The following is a 10,996-nucleotide window of genomic DNA, read 5'->3' as shown; positions in this document are numbered from 1 at the left end:
TCTCCTGTGCTTTTGACCATAGAGAATTTGCTTTTGAAATTCTTTCAGGGAAAAGGAGAATTGGGGTGAAATTCTCATGGTTCTTGCCTTCAGTTGGCTACAAGGTGGACAAAAAGGGGATGCGTGCTCCGTCTTTCTCTGTACAATCTTTTTCTAGTGTTCCAGCTTTCAGGGTTGACCATCTGGGTTTGAAGAACCACTGGAAGATAGCATTCCCCAGCACAAAACCGACTCATGGTTTATCTGGGGAGGCAACGCAACGGATGGCCGTTGGAAGAAACACATTTGGTGTGCAAATGAAGTTTCCATGGACTAAATTTACTTGCTCAACAATTATTGTCATTTAAGCAAGCAGTCAGAGTGGGTTATAGGAAGCAGGCAATGGCAAACCACTTCCAAAAACCTTGCCAAGGAAGCTGCAGGGACCTGTCCAGGCAGTCTCTGAGGATCGGACATGATTGAACAGATTTTTTAAAAAGTGTGTTAAGAGCTTAGTGTGCTCATAGTTGGATTTATGGTCAACAACATGTGTCTTGCAGCCTCCCCGCCCACCTCTTTTTTAGAGTTAAAAATGAGCTCCAGCAGTTTTCCCTAATTGGATGCTGTATTGGCCTAGATGGTCAATGATGGTCATTCTTGCTGTATCGGCTTTCTAGCTAACCCTGAAGGGCATTCACACGTGATGAGGGATTTTGTTGGTGCTGTTCCACTGGTGAGCAATGATGCAGGGAGGGAGTAGCCTATCCTACACTGGATGGGTTTAACCTACACAGGGAGGTGCTTTAACTTGGATTCTGGTCCTGAGAAGGGTCATGGTGATCAACCAATTGTAGACAATTACGAGATCAATTAATCTCAGAGGAGATGCTGTATTACAGGTATTCCTTGCTTAACCACCATTGGTTTAGTGACGGTTTGGACTTACAACAGTGCTGAAAAAACTGACTTATGACTGGAACTCACAACTGTCGCAGCATCTCTGCAGTCACATGATCACAATTTGGGTGCTTGACAATCAGTTCACATTTATGACCAACGCAGCATCCTGTGGTCACGTGATTGCCATTTTTGACCTTTCCAGCCAGCTTCTGGCAAGCAAAATCAATGGGGAACCGTACAACTCGCTTAACAATCGTGTGGTTCGCTTAACAACCACCACAAAAAGGTCATAAAATTGGGTTGGATTCACTTAATAACCGCTTTGCTTAGAGACCAAAATTCTGGTCCCAGTTGTGGTAGTTAAGCAAGGACTACCTGTAATTTGGTTGAAAGGCTAGAGTATCCACACATGTGTGCACATGTCTGCAAAAAAAGTCAGGACAACAGCCATGAACACACAATCACAGCCCCACATCTCTTTTATGTGCATTGCATTTGACAGTATGGTTACAGCTGCCATTTTGACTTTTTTGACCACCTCCCTGGCAGACGCCTCTGTTGAAAAGGGAAAAGATAATCAACAGGTCCCTTACGGGGGTGATTCAAAATGCATCCACTCCTTTAAGAGTAGTTCAATTAGTGGTTCAGTAAGTACAGGTGTAATGATTTGGAGGTCTTTTCAGCTGGGTTGAATAACTGCCTGCCTGTCTCCTCTTCTCTCCACTGAAAATTAAATTGACAACCTGCCACTGGAAGAAATACCACAACATATAGATTGCACAGTTTACATTGTTAGGTAAACAGAAATGAAGGAACAAACCAAGTTCCTAGCAAGCCAACGTGAACAACATTGGCTGGCCTAGAAGTGCATTTTGCTCGGCCAAGAGGCGAGGAACCTCCACGTGCAGAAGCAAAAATGTCCTCAGCACAAAGGAGGTTTCCTTCCAGATGTTCAGTATTCTTGGTCATCTTCTGCATCAGAGCCGTATGGGCCAGAATCCCGCCCCACTTCTTCATAATCCTTCTCCAGGGCCGCCAGGTCTTCCCGGGCTTCGGCAAACTCCCCTTCTTCCATGCCCTCCCCCACGTACCAGTGCACAAAGGCCCGCTTGGCGTACATGAGGTCGAACTTGTGGTCCAGCCGGGCCCAGGCCTCGGCAATCGCCGTGGTGTTGCTCAGCATGCAGACGGCCCGCTGCACCTTTGCCAGGTCCCCTCCAGGCACCACCGTGGGGGGCTGGTAGTTGATGCCCACCTTGAAGCCGGTCGGGCACCAGTCGACAAACTGGATGGACCTCCTGGTCTTAATGGCTGCGATCGCTGCATTGACGTCCTTTGGCACGACGTCTCCCCGGTACAAGAGGCAGCAAGCCATGTACTTGCCCCGGCGAGGGTCGCACTTCACCATCTGGTTGGAGAACTCAAAGCAGGCGTTGGTGATCTCCGGCACAGAGAGCTGCTCGTGGTAGGCCTTTTCGGCCGAGATGATGGGGGCATAGGTGGTCAGGGGGAAGTGGATGCGGGGGTAGGGCACCAGGTTGGTCTGGAATTCTGTGAGGTCCACATTCAAAGCTCCATCGAATCTTAAGGAAGCTGTGATGGAGGACACAATCTGCCCAATTAACCGGTTGAGGTTGAGATAGGTGGGACGCTCAACGTTCAGATTTCGGTTGCAGATGTCATAGATGGCTTCATTGTCCACCATGAAGGAGCAGTCTGAGTGCTCCAGGGTGGTGTGAGTGGTCAAGATGGAGTTGTAGGGCTCCACCACAGCGGTTGAAATCCGTGGAGCAGGATACACTGAGAACTCAAGCTTGGCTTTCTTCCCGAAGCCCATTGAAAGTCTTTCCATCAGGAGAGATGTGAATCCTGACCCTGTGCCTCCTCCAAAGCTATGGAAGAGCAAAAAACCTTGGAGGCCACTGCATTGCTCAGCCTGAAAGAGAAGAGATTAGCTTTAGCTCCCTGTAGGACATTGGCATGGAGAATCACATTTGGGACATGTTGTAGGGAAAAGCTTGGTGTGGAACACATCAGTGGGGGAAGCTCATGGCTGTAGGATTTCAGTTCCTACACATTCTGATAAGTATGCAGAACCAATATGGACTGGTCAGATTAAGGCTTGGGCTCCATCAGAGCTCAGCAGGTCAGGGACGGCTTCTGAGTTTAGACTTGACTAGGAGGGATGATGGTGCAAGGCCCTGCTTGGATACTTAGCTGGACCAGCAAATGCAACACTGCCCTCATGACCCCATCTCTATTTCCCGGCCCTCCTGGTCAAAAAGTGGTGTGATCTAGTGGTTGGGTTGAGAATGGAGAAGATGATCCAGAGGCTGCTGAACTACAGCTGTTCACAGACAAGGGGAGTCAGAGGTTCAGCAGTAATTTGGAAATTTATTTCCTCCCAGAATAAGGATCAGAGAGTTGGATTAGGAACAAGGACACCATGCTGAAGTCATCATCAGGGCTGGCCTCATCCAGAGTAATACGCAGCTTTGGGAGGTCAGTCAGGCCAGCACCCCACCCACCACTTCTTATTCAACTGCCATGCAGCTCTGGCAGAGCAACCAATTCTTAAGCCAGGCTCTGTTCACACAACCTGCTGGACTAGGCTAATATGGGGTTGGATCTTTTGGGGGTCAGTATGTTGTATGAATCAGGCCATTCTCTGAGGATAAACTTAGACCCTTTCCATTCTATCAATGGCCAACAGTCTGGATGCTGGGAATGGTCGTTTCACAACATCTGGAGACCCAATGTTCCTTCAGCCCTGCTATACAGCAGGCTTCCCCAATCTGATCAACTACAATATCCATAATTCTCAACCATCACACAGGGAATGATGGGGGCTGTTTTCTAAGGCCAGAGGACACAAGATGGAGGAAGCCTGAAGGAGTGTAGCTTCCTATTTATTATTGTGTTTACATTTGCCTTTTCTCTGAAAGCTCCAGGCAATCTCCATGAGGGAGGCTCTGACAACACCCCTGTAAGGTAGACTGGCTGGTTCAAAGCTAATGAGCAAGTTCTGTGATGGAGCTGGAATTTGATCCGGCATCTTTCAAGTCCTACATTTGAACTACAATGCCACCTTAGTTCTCCCTATTTAGCCCAATATGAGCATCAAGGGGCCACCTTGGCACAGCAGAGTCTACCTGAGGAAGCCAGGGAACCAGCTTGCTGCTCACCATTTTGCGAATCCTATCCAGGACGGTGTCAATGATTTCTTTTCCAATGGTGTAGTGGCCGCGAGCGTAATTGTTGGCGGCATCTTCTTTGCCACTGATCAGCTGCTCCGGGTGGAAGAGGGAGCGATACGTCCCACAGCGGATTTCGTCTGTGGGGAGAGGCCTATAGGAGATTAACCCCACCCCTACCCCAGCATCAAGAGCAAACCACTCGGATGCATTGCGTGGTGAAAGGGCCCCTGTGCAAGCACCAAGTCATGCCTGACCCTTTGGGGGGACGCTGCTTTTGCGACGTTTTCTTGGCAGACTGTAGAGCGGGGTGGCTTGCCATTGCCTTCCCCAGCCGTCACCTTCCCCAGCAAGCCGGGTGCTCATTTTACCGACCTCGGAAGGATGGAAGGCTGAGTCGGCCTGAGCCGGCTACCCGAGAGAGAATCCAGCTTCCGCTGGGATCGAACTTGGGTCGTGGGGAGAGTTTCGGTTGCAGTACTGCCGCCTACCACTCTGCGCCGCACGAGGCAGTGTGGTGACACTGCAGTAGTGAAAGCCCTGAAGTCCCTTTCTTCCTGGGCCAAATCCAGCAACTGCATTTATAAGGCTACTGACAGAATTGCTCCGTTTCTCTCTCTAAATACAGGAGATAGAGCATTGCATCTATTAATATGTGCCCTTATGCATTAATTGTGTTAGGAAAAGAGGCTGACAAAAATGTATTCTCAGAGTAACACTACTGTTCCATTATTACCCAAAGAAACCCAGTTTTCTGAGGTTTACAGGCAGAGGAATCCTGGGCAACTGACAACGTAGATACTCAATTAAAAAAAAGAGTTAATTTCTAGATTAACACTAAGGCTGTGTCCACATGATGGAATTAACTGGATCCTGAGCAAATTTAGTGTGTTTGAAGACCTCAGTTGTGCTGCAGAGGAGAAACTTTTAACCCAGTTCAGCTTTGGATTAAGTATATACAATGGGTCAGCTTTCGCGAGAACATCAGACTCCAGTCAAGAGAAGGGCATTGTTATTAATTATTATTATTAAAATTTGTATGCCACCCAACTCCCAACTAGCTCCACTTAGTCACTCCTCCAAGTAAAGGAGTTGGTGATAGAGAGTGGTTACCAAGCCAAGCCTCTCTGGTCTAGCGGAATCTTGGCAGATGCAGAAGCCGCCTCCCGCACGCTGATTGGCTACAGCATCCAAGCCTTGCCCACTTCTGATGACCTAGCCAATGGAGAAAGGGCCAGCGATGTCATGAAGCCTGCCCAGTACTCACCTGGGGCAAAGGCTCATGGGATATGTAGTGCTTTCTAGTGGGAAGAGGCAGAATATTATATTTCCCAATAGGGTGGCCGTTGACCATCAGTTAGGATATCTGACTGGGGTAGTTAGTGGTTGACTGGGTTAAACATGTGGGAATCAGGTCTAACAAGGGATTATTCTCCATCCATCCATTCATTCATTTGTTCATTCATTTATTCATTCATTTGTTCATTCTATATATTAGCTGTACCTATAACTGTTGGTTCCAGATCTATAAATATAGCTCTGGGAACGTGTTTCCCTGCGCCTGTTTTGCAGAAAAAGGTCTCAAACGAGGCATCTGCTTGGCTCAGCCCTTTGGAGTTTGGGATGGTCCCATCTGGCAGAATGCTGTGTTCCAGGCAATACAGTTCCCAGCATCCGTTTCCCATCTGGACACCGGCCTGCCCTATGTGGATGGAAAGGCATTCCCTCTGGAACAGAGACATACGGACAGCATGGCATGGCCACGCAGAGCAAGCGTTGCACACCGCTCCCACAAGGCACAGACATGAAACGGGGCCGCTGCTCATAGCCACTTTGCTAAATGAGCCCGGATGGCTATTAGCTAACGGGCACCAGAGAGATGCAGGGGACAAACACTCAAGGAAACTGGCACTTGGAAAGCTAAGAATCTTGCCTGTTCTTTTCTTACGTCTCCTTCTGCCAGGTCTCCTGGTGTTCTGAACTAAGGCAGTGTTTCTCAACCTTGGCAACTTGTGTGGCCTTCCACTCCCAGAATTCCCCAGCCAGCATGCTTTAAGATGGGTGGCTTTCTACTCCCAGAATCCCCCAGCCAGCTGGGAGCCTTGCCACACATCTTCAAGTTGTCAAGGTTGAGGAACACTGAACTCCAGAATAGGACCAAAAGCACCCACTCAGCTTATTTGCTTAATGTTTTCAGTCCCAAGAATAAACTATCACAGTTGGAATTTAGGGCTCTATGTGACTGGTGAGGGCAAATTTGAAATTTTGACACCCAATTTAACCCTGCCAAACTCCTTACTCAAAACCCAAAGTGTTCGTTCTTAGCTAGACAAGCCATTACTTGACTTACAAGCCAGGTCCACTTATTCAACAAACCATAGTTCAATACGGTAAGCCACAAAGGCTGGGGTCACACAACCTGCTAACCCAAGGACAAGCCGACCTCCTTATGTCATGTGTGAAGTCAGGCTGTGCAAGAGAATGGCCACGCATCACAGTTCAGAGATGATACATTTGGCCACTCAACCCACTACAGTAATCTATGCAAAGGTGCAAAATGGGGGATCTCCCAGATTTTGCTGAAGTAGAATTCCCAGCAGCCATCAGAACCAAATGGGAACAAAGAATATCTCAGCTGCATTTGGAGGACACCAATACCTATCTCTGAAAAAAATGGGCTACTTAGACCAGCTTTTCCAAATGTAGATACCTTCTAGATGAATGGATGTCAGCTCCTAGAATGGATAATTCTACAGCAGGGAATTCTGAGACTCAAGTCCACTCTTCTGGCGGGCCACCAAGCTGGAGAAGATTGTTCTAGGCCAGCTGGGATTCCTCCGAGATGTTTCTGACTCTCTAGGGCAGCATTTTCCAAACTGGGCAACTTTAAGATGTGTGGACTTCAACTCCCAGAATTCCCCAGCCAGCATGGGAGCTGAAGTCCACACATCTTAAAATTGCTGAGCTGGCTGGGGAATTCTGGGAGTTGAAGTCCACACATCTTAAAGTTGTGAGGTTGGGAAACACTGCTCTAGGGACTGCAGACCTACAACAGTGAAGATTTCTTTCAATCTTCTTCCGACTTAATCCTCCTAGGTTTTCCATTTCAGTTTCCTTAATTTGGACGCCATAGCCATCAATCCAAGGAGAGGGAAGGTGGGTGGTCTTACATCTTGCACCCCCCTCCCCACGACGTTGCTGAGCATTAACTCCCAATATCTTTCATCGCCACCCATGCTGGCTAGCTCCGCTGGAACCCACAGCCAGCGATACGAAGGTTAAAATGTTTTTTCATTGCTGACCAGTCATTGGAGATTTATACCAATCCCCAATGTAAGTCTCCTTTCCCCAACTTTTCAGTTCATTCCAAAGGTGCTAGGATGTCTTCTAAAATTACATACCATTGTGGGAAAACAAACCACCTTCCTCCTTCTCCTCCGAATGCAAGAATCCACTTTCCAGCACCCTCCCATCTGCAGTTTTCTCCCTGGGCCCTTTATAACGGAAGGGAAATGGATACACCTGCAAGGATGCACCAGTTTAAGAGCACAGATCCGTTTCCAAGAAAATGGGCACAACACTCTGGCTGCGTTCACACAACATGCAAAATCTGGCTAAAGTGCGGTTGGTGATTTTGGGGTTCCCTGGGATGTGGAAACCCAGCCATCGTTCTTGCCGGTTTTTTAATTTCACTGTTGGGTTTTTTTTCTGCTAGTTATTTTTATTGTTTTAATGTATTGTTAGCTGCTGTCATGTTCACTGATTCAATGTAGTTTATACATCGTAATGTTTCACATGCCATGGAGCTGACGCGCGTTTCTGTTTGGGAGGGAGCTGCTGTGAAACCTTGTGCCAAGCTCTGTATCTGAATTCATTTCAATGGAATGTGTTTGGGTTATGTGCTCGGCTCAAGGACTTTTCCCGCAGACCATCAGGAGCCGTTAGGAGCGCCTGGGATTGTGAACTCGGGAAGATTCTACGGGGGGAGGGATCTCATTTGCACCGAGGGTTTTTAGTTTGCATTTGGCGCGCTTTCATCATTCTCAGCTTTCTCTGTGATCCTGCACACTATTCTTTAATAAATCAGATATCTTTGAATTCCTGCTCACGAGTCTGATGGTGTTTTAGAATAGGCATTCATTACAGCTGCCCAAAGTCGCATTTACCAGAGGGGTGGCCATATCAATCTATTAAACGAACGAACAAACAAATAACATTTTACGTGTTGTGAACTAGGCTGTTGTATTCGACTGTCCTCTGGCTGATTGGGCACAACATGCTCTGACCCCATTGCGGTTTGTGTGGTTTGGTTTAGAGTGAAACCCCTTGGAGGCAAAGGCCACGATGCTCATTACGGTGTGCATTCTGAGTATGCATCGTTCCTCAGAAGTCCTTTCTCTGGTTGGGTTCACATATTATGGGAAGCCGTGGTTTCGGTAATCATAGTTTTGTGAATGAAGCATAGTTGGTTGAGTTTTCACAACAAGCCGCAAAGCTAAGCCATAAAGATGGTTTACAAACTACCATCGCTTGATGCACACAGCCCCCTGAGCTGAAGCCAACCAGATTACATTAAGGGTTAGTGGACAGTGTGAACCAGGCCTGCCTCTGGCATGGGAAGGTGTGATAAAGAGATTCTTTCTGGACATAGGATGTTCGTATGGGACAGTGTTTCTTAACCTCAGCAACTCTAAGATGTGTGGACTTCAACTCCCAGAATTCCCCAGCCAGCCATGCTGGCTGGGGAATTCTGGGAGTTGAAGTCCATACAACTTGAAGTTGCTGAGGCTGAGAAACACTGTTATGGGAACATGACAATTGTTCACCTCTGTGGCTGTGTTCACATAACATGCTTAACCAGGTTAATGGTAGAACCAGCAGCTGCATTCCCACAGTCTGCTAAATTTGATTAGTTTTAGCTTTGGTTTGTTTGTGTGGGTAGGTGGATTGTGGGACATCTAGCATGCTTGGGTGGTTTATGATTTAATCTATTGTGCCAAGCCAGAAAATGAGTTATGCCAATAACTGGGTTAAGTATGTTGTTACTTAACATTATTTACCGGAAGCAGTTCCCACTGATTTCAACATTTCAGGACCTTCTAATTTGTTCACTAAAGAATCAAGCAACACACTTGAGTGTAGTTTAATTAAGTGGAACAAATGAAGGTGCCTGGAGATCGCCACTCAGCTGCTCATCAGATGACCACAACAAGCTGTGGCAGAAAAGGAAGTTGCCAAAATGGTCATATCTCGTTATCTGCAAAGAAAGGGAGGTCATAAATATTTGGATGTTCAACAGTGCTGAAAAAACAGACTTACAACTGGTCCTCACACTACGACTGTTGCAGCATCCCCGCAGTCACGTGATCACGATTTGGGCACATGGCAACTGGTTCGTATTTATGACCGTTGCAGCATCCCATGGTCATGTGATTGCCATTTTTGACTTTCCCGGCAGGTTTCTGGCAAGCAAAATCAATGGGGAAATGCATGATTCACTTAATGACCACATGGCCCGCTTAATGCCTGCAGTGATTTGCTTAATGACCACTGCAAAAAGGGTCATAAAATCAGGTCACATTTGCTTAATGACCACTTCACTTAGCAATCAAAATTCCAGTCCCAGTTGTGGTTGTTCAGGGCCTTCAGCTATGAAGGTTGCATCAGAGTTATCCATTGGCAAAAGTGGGGTCTTAGTCTCTACCTGCTACCCTCTGTTGATATTGCATTTAAATAAGTTTTTTAGCTTCTCTAGAGCAGTGTTTCTCAACCTTGGCAGGTTTAAGATGGGTGAACTTCAACCCCCAGTGCTGACTGGGGAATTCTGGGAGTTGAAGTCCACCCACTTTAAAGTTGGCAAGGTTGAAAAACACTGATTTAAATAAATAGATGGATTTCCTCCACAATGTGGCAGAGCCTGGTTTAAACCAATGAGTTCAACTGAAGTCACAGGTTGCAAGAAGACCAATTAATGTATTTAGATTTGAGACCCATGTCCACCAGCAGCTGTCAGCGTGCTTCCGTTTCATTCTTTCAATCTGCCAGTGCCTTCGTTCCGTATTTTTCTTTTGAGCTTCCTGGGAAAAAGGCAATGCATTTTTATTGTTCTTATGATATATATCCACTTACAATGCAGTTGGCATTTCATCGGTTGACATTTGTTTACTTTTGTGATCTGAGATCACTGTCATGTTAAGGGATTCGGCTGCTATAGAAATTGTGGTTGTCAAGATTTTGTAATCTTTTTGTTTGTTGCAGCAGGAGCATTTTATACTGTCTTATTAGTTTCATCTTTGAATTTACCACCTGCAGCCTTTTTATTCTTATCCAAGATTTGGATTCCAAAGCACACCTTTGAAGGTAGGGGAGAACAACCCACGTTTTCTGGCTAGTGGTTTTATGCTCTTACTGGCCATGAGCTGCACACTTCACTTTCAAAGGCTCATGTGGAGGCCTTGGCAGAAAAAAGTAATGAATATTTGAGGATTAATGAAATCTTGCCAAGAAAACTGCAGGGACTAGTCCAGGCAGCCTCCGAGAATTGGGCATGTTTGAATGGCAGAAAAGAAAAAACTGAATGGTATGGAACACATTCATCTTAATCAACCTCACTGGGATAGTGGGCTGGTTAGATATTTAAACGTGCTCTTTTTCCCAAGTGGTTCCCAAATTTTATAGGTCAGTTTGATAGGCTTGGTAACAATTAAATAATAATAATAATAATAATAGGGAAAACTAGCAAATTTAAGGAGCATTAGGGGTATTTGTAGAAGGTTAAGTTCTGCAAGATGGCAGCACAGCATTGATGAAGCCCCACCCCTTTTGCAAGGTGTACAGAAAGGGGTGGGGCTTTGATTATGACACCACTCCTGCCATCTTGCAGAGTTAACCTCCGCATGGACACTCCTGCTGCCAAGCTCTTC

General features: G+C 46.5%; 2 protein-coding genes across 2 annotated transcripts in view; both read right to left on the bottom strand.

Moving 5' to 3' along the window:
• Nucleotides 1-10,996, bottom strand: part of GDI2 (GDP dissociation inhibitor 2) — a 229,920-nt gene that overhangs the window by 150,742 nt on the left and 68,182 nt on the right. The gene's annotated exons all lie outside the window — the stretch shown is intronic.
• LOC134501281 (tubulin alpha-3 chain-like) lies at nucleotides 1,832-5,797 on the bottom strand. The gene is made up of 3 exons (XM_063308935.1): nucleotides 5,578-5,797; nucleotides 4,065-4,213; nucleotides 1,832-2,815 (listed from the first exon to the last, which is right to left on the bottom strand). Exons 1-3 carry the CDS (start codon nucleotides 5,756-5,758, stop codon nucleotides 1,832-1,834), a joined length of 1,314 nt encoding a protein of 437 aa, XP_063165005.1. The 5' UTR covers nucleotides 5,759-5,797.

This window comes from Candoia aspera, chromosome 7 (assembly GCF_035149785.1).
Source record: "Candoia aspera isolate rCanAsp1 chromosome 7, rCanAsp1.hap2, whole genome shotgun sequence".
Lineage (NCBI taxonomy): Eukaryota > Metazoa > Chordata > Lepidosauria > Squamata > Boidae > Candoia > Candoia aspera.
The sequence above is the reverse complement of the archived record's forward strand: the minus strand, read 5'-3'. Positions and strand labels throughout refer to the sequence as shown.

What these genes read in the sequence shown, in the direction of transcription:
- LOC134501281 (XM_063308935.1), bottom strand. Translation starts at nt 5,758, where the DNA reads ATGGGAAACGGATGCTGGGAACTGTATTGCCTGGAACACAGCATTCTG. An exon ending in TCTGGAACCAACAGTTATAG is followed by an intron (nt 4,214 to 5,577) that starts GTACAGCTAATA and finishes CTCTCCCCACAG; the next exon opens with ACGAAATCCGCTGTGGGACG. An exon ending in TGGATAGGATTCGCAAAATG is followed by an intron (nt 2,816 to 4,064) that starts GTGAGCAGCAAG and finishes CTTCTCTTTCAG; the next exon opens with GCTGAGCAATGCAGTGGCCT.